This window comes from Morone saxatilis, unplaced genomic scaffold (genome assembly GCF_004916995.1).
Source record: "Morone saxatilis isolate NCDOM2014 unplaced genomic scaffold, NCSU_SB_2.0 Contig3, whole genome shotgun sequence".
Taxonomy (NCBI): domain Eukaryota; kingdom Metazoa; phylum Chordata; class Actinopteri; family Moronidae; genus Morone; species Morone saxatilis.
The window spans coordinates 13,230,728-13,241,110 of NW_023339873.1; the positions used below are offsets into that span (position 1 = coordinate 13,230,728).

General features: G+C 40.3%; 1 protein-coding gene across 1 annotated transcript in view; it reads right to left on the bottom strand.

Moving 5' to 3' along the window:
• The window catches only part of cunh14orf180 (chromosome unknown C14orf180 homolog), a gene marked incomplete at its 5' end in the record, with an annotated part of 13,306 nt that overhangs the window by 2,682 nt on the left and 241 nt on the right, over nt 1-10,383 (bottom strand). Inside the window, 7 exon segments of the mRNA XM_035674649.1 lie at nt 140-272; nt 408-574; nt 2,229-2,337; nt 2,815-2,845; nt 4,712-4,832; nt 6,391-6,477; nt 9,607-9,637. Coding sequence (XP_035530542.1) covers nt 140-272; nt 408-574; nt 2,229-2,337; nt 2,815-2,845; nt 4,712-4,832; nt 6,391-6,477; nt 9,607-9,637 — 679 coding nt within the window.

Below are 10,383 nucleotides of genomic sequence, written 5' to 3' on the forward strand. Positions count from 1 at the left end.
GCGCCGGAATTGTCCTTTAAGTGTAAGGCATGCACTGCTGTTTACATATGAGCTGAGGGCCCTCTTGTTTTCTCTTGTTGTACAAACACATGTGGTCGTCTGCGACTCGTTGCAAACTGTTTACAAACTGTTTTCTCACCATGTACTGTGGTCTCTGGCTCCCTGAATCGAACTCGCCGTTCGCCTTTCCGTCTGTGGTTTGGTTCTGCGTCTGACCCATAGTTGGGACTTGGCCTCTTTAGAATGGAGGTGGGGACTTTGCCATTGGTTACCTGCATCAGATACAGCTCAGGATAAGTATGATACATTTCAGAGACCAGGAGACAACAGCTGGAAGGCACAGATCTTTTGCAAACAAACTGCTCGTATCCACCGCTGAAGATGGCTGCATGTGTTGTCAACACTACCTTCGGTTTCGGTGTGTCCTCCTGTTGGTGGTGGGTGTCCTTTCTGTGGCGGACCTCTGAGTGTTTCTCCCGGTGGGAGTGAGGAAGACAGTTGACAGTTGAGTCTCGGATGGACTCTGCAGCAGCGAAGCGTTTGGACAGTGCAGACACACACTGACCCAGGGAGTCTAGTAAGAGAACCATGACCATGAGTAGTGATCTAGTGCTACTTCACAAAGGCATCAGCAGTCTGCTCTGAAGACAGACAATGAGGCGAAGTTAAATATACAAAGTTAAACATGCAAATGTGCCTGAGAAAACACACTTAACTGTGTCAGTGCCAGGTAGAGTTAGTCGGTACAAGTAACAGCTCACTTGTTTTTTTACCCCAATATGTGATTTAATCAACTGATGAGTCAATCTATTACTGTTCTCTGTAATTTACAACTAGAATAGCTTCTATAGGAGATGGTTGATTAAAAGAGAGGCCTAGACAGGTAGACCGACAGGCAGACATTTATATGTTAATGAACATGCTTTTAAATCTTTATAAAACTGATGTGGGAATTTTCTTACAAAATGTGTAAAAAACACAAAAGTGAATACAACTTGAATAAAAGATCAAATTAATTTAAAAAACCTCACCTAATGAAAATTGACTCAAAGTAAAATCAGAAGTCACATACTTATAGACAGTTAAAATCTTTCCTAAGAAACTGTATCAAATGATTAGGGGGGAAGAGGGGGTCAAACGTGGAAGATGGCTGTGTATTTTTTAAATCCTTTTGCTTAAAGGAGAGTAGGAAAAGGTCTTTTAATTTTTTTATTTCAGCCTTTTTTCCCCAAGCTGCACAGAGCTGGTCCCTGTGTGGAATTTGGTGGATATTCTGAAAACTATTGGGTAGGATCCACTGAACTAGCTAGGGAGGTCTTGTTTTTTTTAAAAATGTGGACCATATGGCAAACTGCCCTCCCCACTCAAATAATTTTCATACATTCCCTAAGTACTCAGGGGTTTCTAAGGGACAAGAGCTGTAAACATGCCTCTGTTTAAGCCTCTTAGTGTGGTTCACAGAGGATTTCTCTGTGTACAATACAGAGGTAAAAGGTTGCAAGAAGTGCACAGAGACTATTGTGTCCTGATTTGCAACAGCAACTACGACTGACCCTGCACTTCACCATTTCACCAAACATGTTTAAGACCATCTGAGGCGAACAACAAAGAGTACTGTAAATCTTTGTCTTTAAATGCTGTACACTCCTGTCTTTATAGCTGGCCATGTTCAGCACCACTGCCTCTAAAAGCTGACTCAACAACAAGCCTGGTTTCTACGTACTGCTTTTAACACCACAGCAGTTCTCACATAGTGCCGAGTTCAGAGTTGGGCAGAGAGTGTTGTTCCCTCTTAATGCAAGCCAAGCATACATCCTGTACAACAGAACTGTGCCCTCAAACTGTCACAAAGCTACTGTTCTTTTTTGCTCTGCATAAAAGCACTCTTGTGTCCAACATGACTCCAAATGTTTATTAATTTAACATTTTGACATAGTTTAAAGGCTAACTGACTTGCTTTAGACCATGCCCTCAGCGTTCTCTCTAAAGCAGAAGGGAGATAACTTGTTTTTAAGATTAACATCACTGTTCTGGTATTGTCATACCTCGTGAGACAGCGAAGGCTCCACCCTCATGTTTCAGCATGTTAACAGTGTTAAATTATATACTGCTGAGAGAGGTGTCCTCCACTGTTGTTTTAACCCACGTACAGTAAGTCCCTTTGTTGTAACATCGTGTCAGGATGACAGTAGTGTTTACTGTGCCATTTATCACAGGTGGGTCTTTACCTGAATATTCAGTCTTGCCAATCTCAGCATAGACGGTGGCCATAAGCTCCAGGCTTCTGGCTGTAATTGGGTGGTCATTACCGAAGGCCCTCTGGTGAATCTTTGTGGCCTGAAAGATGAATTAATAGACAGGGAATCTGAAGTTGACACAGGACTGCAGTGGTAAAAGAAATCCTCAAATCTTAAAAAAATTAAAAAATCCTGTATCCTGTCCTTAGTATTATCTATCATTATCATAAATAAGTAATAAGTAAAAGCAGAATGGCTCATTTCAGGATAATATATATTATACAGTATCACTGGATTATAATTAGTGATGCATTAATGTTTCAGCTGGTAAAGATTTGAATAATAATAAAAAGAGTTGATTTATATTTTGGTTTAATAATCTGACTCTGAAAAGTAACTAAAGGTGTCAAATAAATGTAGTAAAATGAAAAGTACAATATTGACCTAATTGGCGGAGTAAAAGTATTCAGTGAAGTAGCATAAAATGGAAATACTCAAGTAAAGTTAATACTCATAATCAAGTATCAATCAAGTAAATCTATAGATCTAAATATAAAGAATAATGAAACTGACATACCTTACCGCTGTATTCTAGAGCAAGATGAGGTCTGCAAGGAAAAGGACAGGAAAAAGGTGCCATTAAACAAATAAACTACCTACTTTTTCTGTGGCACTGGAGTAAAATATTTTATATCTGCTGAAAACAAAGTCTCTCATTGAAAATGGATGTCACTGGTGAATTATCAGATCTATTTATCTCTTATTATCAGATCTACTGTACATTCTTCCATTTAAATAGAAATATTTTCAAAGACAACAACAATGCCTGACCTTATTTAAATGTAGTGACCCATGCTACACTGTCAGACGAGTATCTGTTCTGTGTATCTGTTTCACAGCAGCATGAGAAATCTAAACATGCGTGTGCTGTGATTAGACACAGAGAGCAGGGCTGCAGGTGCTCAGGCGCCTCATGGAGGAAGTGGAAACCTTCTATTTCTGCCAGTACTGACTGCCTCTTTTTATTCTCCAGGGTGAATTACAAAAGGGGCATGGCGCTTACAGGTTGGTTTACTAACTTGTGCCCTTCCACCACTCTTCTGTTTAGTGCTAAGCTAGGGGAACATTATGTCGTACATAGAGGATCTGCCAGCTGTTCCACTCATATTCACTCAAGGACATTCATCACCCTCACACCCTCACGTGTGCCTATAGATGTAGAGCAAGCTCTGTTTAGTGTGACAGATGTCAGCTTCGCTGTTCAAAAGAACACTTCCCTTCAATTAGTAATGGCCAGGTGTCAGTTTGCACTGCTTTAGAAGGTCCTTTTCAGGGGACATATGATCGGCAAAGACAGAAAAGCCCTTCACCAGCCCAAAGGACTTCCTACGACATTGCTGAAAGATTCAGCAAGTATTACAAATTCCTGTTGACAATAAAGAAAAAAACTGGGGCTTAGGCTTATGGTGTAGGTACGCAAGAAAGGATCAAAGAGCAGAATCAAATTCCTGCTTAGCCAGACACCCAAGCCTCTGGGTAGAGTCATGCACAATCAGTACAATCTCATTTAAGTTTAACTACTGTATGCTCCTTGCATTAATGAAGCACCGTGACCAGCCTTCGGCCGCGCAAAGCTTCCACCTCCTGTCACCCTCTCTGGCAATCAGGTTAAATGGCCTAATCCAAACAACGACAACAGAGGCACAGAAAATGGGTGCATGCTATGGCCGAACAAAGTACCCCTGCAACAGGAGCCACCAGATCTAGTTAAGGTGTTCCTCCTGTAACACTCACGTAGAGTGCGGTGTCTTTTTTCTCCACATCTACAGGGAAATTCAACTCTTGCTAAAAAGACTTGGAGCTGGAGTTTTTCTAGTTCAAAAATTTCCATTCCAAAGTGGTACGTGCAAGTGGACATGGATGTGCATTCGCTTTTTGCCATTCAGGGTGAAAAAGTAAGAGCATCAATGACTGTCCTGACCTTTCATACATGACACATAAGTATGAACTGTTAATAAAGCAACAATAAAAGTGAATAATTCCTGAAGGTGTTTTTTACAAAACTGTCACACAAATTTATTCCAGCAAGCCGAATATTAATTTCGGTGTCTTGGAGTAAATTATTTATCTCAAGATTATTTCAGGCTGATTTTTTAAATTAAGCCGAGGGTTTTACTTTATAAACAAATGAGCTTTTTATTGCTCCAAGCTGCTGCTTGTGTAATAAAACTGATAACAGAAACAAATGCAAATCTACTGCTTGTGTTATTACAAGTGAATAATCATCAGCACTATATGTGTATATACATAAATATTATATATATATATATATATATATATAAAAAAACTATACAGCTGGTGATAAAACAGCTATACAAGTGACTTTGTCCACTGAGCCCTTAAACTCACAGAACATGTAATGCTCCATTAATTACACCACAACAGCCGCTACAGCAGGACACAGTTTTACCTACTGTTTGCTCATGATGCACAGTTGGGCCAGCCGTTCGAGGTGCTGTGCCTGGGAGGCCTGCTCCGAAAGCTCCTCTGGTGTTGTCCATCCTGCGGAGCCCAGCGTAGCCTCCTCCTGAGGCCCTGTTACACAGACACAGGGCATGGAATCACAGTCAACCGGCTGCCAACAAACCACTCAGTCTTTCCTCTGCTTGTCTATCTGTTCCTCTGTCCTCACTGTCCTTTGCTCCCGTTACCTCTCTACCACTGCACAGAGTTTGAAAAATAAAGCCCCAAAAAAGCCTGGATGTCTGGCTATCAGGCTGTCTGGCACTGCTGCGGACTTTAAGCCTGAACAGCAGAGTGGAGCCAACTGAGGACTGGAGACACGAGAGCAGAGATAAGGGCAGGACAGAGTGGATAAGGGAGTCAAACAACACACTCACCACGCCCACAGGAACACACACATGCACACGGTGACAAACCACAAACATACAGAATGTACTGTACACACACATACAAAAGTGGAGGTGGAAATGAATTTAGCTTATAATCCATGCCATGAGTCAGTGCAAATAAATCATTGTAACAGGTGTTTGCATTACAAAAACCACAAAATGACAATTATGTCAGCAGTCAGTGGAGAATTACTGAGTGGGGTACATTTGAAAAAGCCACTGGAGAGACAAAGAAAGGTTGTGAGCCACAGCTATAGTGCCAGCTCTGCCTCTGGAGAAGTCCAGCATTCAATCCAAGTGAGTGCTGAATCAGGAGCTTCAGTATAGTGTAGGGACACACAACTCCTAATGAGCAAAGTGTGGCCATTTGTCTTCTACTATGTCTGTCCCCGATCTCCTCCAATGTGCCCAGCACGCTACACTGCGCTGCTGCCTCAGCAGCAGACACAGAGGAAGAGGCAGACGTCTGGAGCAGTGATGAATGAGTGGCCTTGCTGTGAATGTGCTCGCTTAAAGCTCAAGCAGGTATATTGTAAACAAAGATGGACGTCATTACATATTGCCTTAATGAGTTAACAGAATAGAGTTTTGGGGGTGTTACAGAAACACATTGTGTAATCATCTATATTTGTAGGTTAGTTTTTAGATGCAGGTGACACGTGAGTCACTTTGGAGAGCTGTCTACTACAAACACACACTGTCATGCAGCAATTGAACCGTTTCTGATCTGCTCCTTCGCTAATAGCATAAAATTACATGAAAAATAACATTTTTTTCCACACATTTTTGCATCACCCTTCCCATTTTTTCCTATTGACCTAAAGTTAAGGAAAAACAGGTAAGCTTTATTTATGGGTTTGTTCTTTCCTGATAATTTCTTGATTTGTTTCACATAGATCCAACTATATCATTTGGTACTTATTATAAAGAAAACAGAGAGAGAGAGTTTTTAGCTGTTTTGAGTTCAAACAATTGTTGGTTCCCAGAGGAATTTAGTTAAACTGAAGCAAATATTCATTTTAATCCTCAATTTATATTTGAAAACTCATGTATGCAGAATTATATACCTACCTGTTAACAAATGCCACATTTTACATATTCATTTATAAAAATAAACTTGCTTTTATAATTAGTAACAAATGGCATGTTTTTCCAGGAAACTTCCTAAGAAATAGTAAATAAGTAATAAATAAATAAACATTACCAATATTAAAAGTAGAAAAAGTACCAAAAGTACTTGCCTGTGCTCCCCTGAAGAGCCGTGAGCTCGATCAGTGCCACCTCATAGAACATTTTTTCAGCCTGGATGAACTGGAGGGCCTTCCCATCTGTTAATATGGGTGAAGGATCAGTCTTAGTTGTCAGCAGGATTAGTGGGTTGTTGAAGTTAAAAACAGCCTTGTTGCCCAGCTCAACACACTGTTTTTTGGTTTTTTTCCCACCTCTCTGGAGAATGACCCCTCCAGGCAAACAGAATGTGTAGTAATACAAAGCAGATTGTTGATATTGAGGTCTGGATTTTACACAGATTTCAACTACTGGTGTATGTGTCAATCTTTTTGTGCTGTTGTTTGCGCTTTTTGTACAGCATTTCAAATGGAGCTACTGTGATGCAAAATCAATTTCAATTGCTAAATCACAGTGCAGATGTACCTGATTAGACCTCATTGTATTATATCATATTACAGTCCTATTTCAATGTTATTCTTTGTGCTTGTGTTTTGCACAGAATCCCTTTGATTAATCTGAAAGCCAGTTTTGTTTCCATGAAAAGAATCTCTATAAAAAGCATCCTAAAAATAGAGCCTTTGTCAAAAGCATTCTGCTTACTGAGAGTCCATCCCACTGTAAAATGACACCACTGATGCTTGTCAGGTGAATTTAAAGACCAATGGGACAAAGAATGCTTAAAATAAACACAGCCCTGCCTGCCTAATGTCCTACTTAACACCAGAGCTCTCATGTGTAAAATGCTATAAATTACATTCTGGGTATTTCACTTTTCATCATTGTGGGGACGCTACTTGCCAATTATACTTAAATATATATCACATGAAACTACATATCTACCACTTTTATATTGAGGTTGGAAAGAAAGGGGCAATTGGTTTCCACTTTTAAAGAACAGTTAAGCTAGGAACTTAAAAACCTCAACAGCTGGTTTCCTTCACTTTGTCACCAGGAGAATGAAGGAAAACCATGACACAGTACTGTTAAAACAGTACTGTTAAAATCCGATTGTACATGTGGTCCACAAAAAGAAAGGACTGTTATCAAACAGAAAGATTAAAAATTAAAAATACTTCCTTCTGAGCATCACAATATACCAGAAAAGATGGTGGTGAGGGGTGGATGTAGAAAAGCTATTAGTGCATGCACATCTGAATAATTTAATGTACAATATAGTAAATAATATAGTAATAACTTGTTATAAAAAACCCAACATTTTACATTATTATTGCACTAAATACAACTAATTTGTTTTGACGTTTTGAGCAAGGTATCTTAAAGGATGATTAGAATTGCAGTATACCAGTCCCAGCTCCTGGGAGTCACTTGGGAACGAGGTGAGTTTGAGGTGGACCATCTGGGAGGGAGGATTAGGGGAATAGCCACCATCAAAGGTCAGAACACTACTTCTGCCTGCTATTTTTAGCCCGGCTGGACCACAACAACGCCACAACAGGAACCTCACACAATCCTCTCCGGGGAATGTGTGTTCCACTTTACACATCTACACACACACACACCTCCCCTGAACTGGTAATTGGACTGCACTCCAAAACTCGACAAGAACTTGCATTAACACTGGCACCTTCAAAGGCACATCTGATCACACGCGCCACATAACTCCAAGAGTGTGCTGAAATAAACTCATGAAGTATGCCTAACGCCTAACTCTAGCCGGTAGGAATCTGGGATATCCTCTAGAATTAAATATCATGTGACTAATATATTGATTAGCTTGATTCTTAGACTCCCTGTGCCTATCTATTACTACTTTGTCTGTACTGCATATCCATTCCAAAAATGTAAATACAGGATATACCCAGATTTTTTGTTTACCTGATATTCCCCTTTATTTGAGGTTAAAATCAAATTGTCTGGTTCAGCACACGTTCCAAGAACCATGTATCAGTAAACAATCAGCAGCCAAAAGAGCTTTTGGCTCGGGACAAAGGTCACTTGTGGATAACTGCCAGCTTTGATAACAATGCATCAAGCTTTAAGTGGTCATGGCACTGCCACTATCACTATTAACTGCACCTAATACAGTATATTTGTCTGGAATAAGGCCAGTGCACCAGAATGAATTCAAGATGCTTTGAATATGTAAAGTCAGCTTTGTTTGTCACACCGACAACATAGATACATTCTGTTGTCGTAAACATTTGTGTGAAACTCCAAAGTTCCCACATCCTCTCCCAGTTTGAGCACACTGACCCTTCACCCCGCTCCCTAGAGGACTGCATCACAAAGACCACATCATCACTGTTTCAGCTCCTACGATGCTCATGAGAACTACTGAGAAAAAAATTTAAGCATCTCTCGGAAACATTTGATGGAAAATTACGACATACTTTTAATGTCTGCACACAATGATATTACTGATCTCTGCTGCTGACCTACTAAACAATATATGTTACATGTCACGGCTGTAACCTTACACTAAATGTAAATGATGTAACATGGTAACACACATAAAATACCACAGTTTGACATTACACAACACCATTACTATTGATGATGTTATGTAATAATGTACTGTATGTCAAAAGACTTAACCCTGTCATGGTAGACGACCCTCTTAAGTAGATACCTTTTCATGGTGAGAAGGGGCCTACTGATGGCTATTGACGAAGTGAAGCTCAGCAAATCGACCTATTTTGGAAAATGGACAGTGAGGGTAGAGCCTTGCTGAGGTAGATAACCTGAGCTGGCAAGTTAAGTGTTGGACTGTCTCAGTAACAGGGAGAAGAGCCATGGAGGTAATATATCCTGAAACGTAACACCTCTCTATTATCTCTATGTCCTATACTGCTATAGTTTATAGGAGCAGTGAAGTGGCGATGCACAGGCTAGTCAGTGAAGATACAGGTTAATTAGTGCTCTTCCACTCTGTTGTGCAGAGATAAGAGCCTACAAATCCTCTTATGAGGCAGACACACAGCCTGGGTGACACACAATACGTATGGCATTCTGGGACAAATGTGTTATTATGAACTCGCCCAAAGACATCCACTCATCCCCCTCAGTTTACACTGCTTTCTATAAAGGGTCTACAGCCTCCATTGTGGTGGAATTTGCCATGCCTTTCCACCACTGACAATCCTTTCCACACAAATACAGAATGCTAGTTTTATAGTTAGCCTGCTTGCTAACACATAGCATCCTGAAGGGATGGCGAAAGTAAAAGTGTCAGATGTGAGACTTTTCCCTCAGTTAGTAAAGGATACAATTCTTTTCCGTGATGAAGAGTTCTGCAATCTGTAAAAAACAACCAAGGGACATGGTTAAGTATTAAATAATTCATTTCCAACAGTATTCCCAGTTGTGTGTATGCATGATGTCATGGGCTGTCAAAACAAGTAATACTGATCTCCTTGCAGCAGCATTGGTCTGGTCAACATCATGCCACACGTTCCAAAGTTCTGAAGTAAAGGCTTTGTTTGGACATGAGGAACATTCCTTCAGGCACTATTACACAGAATTAAAATTATAGCCTTGCCTTTGTAGCAAGGCCTTGTAAAGCACCCCAGTATGTAACCTGCAAAGACTTTGGCCTGGCTACAGAGTGCCAAAACATAGTCCCCACACAATGGGAAAGACATGAGCTGGATATTAAAGTATTTTTAACAATGTGAGCTGTCTAATAACACTGTTACTGTATATTAGAGCTGCGTCCAATAACTCATTTAGCAGCATGCACACCATCAGTCCTACTGAGGCTGTAATGATCTTACAGTGTCAACACAGGGACACATGATGCACTGTAAGATTTTGACATTGGTGTTAGTGATATCAAGGTTGAATGTGTCCTGTGTGCTGTGCTGTGTGATAATTAGTGATGCTCCAAAGGAGAAGTAATGCAAATGTGTCTATACAGATGTGCAAATACATGATACAGCAGATTTTGTGCATGCATGTAATGAATATGCACAGGCATGTTAGTATGTGTGTGTAAGCGAAAGAAAAGGAAGAGAGACACACAATTGTTATGAGTCTGTGTATGT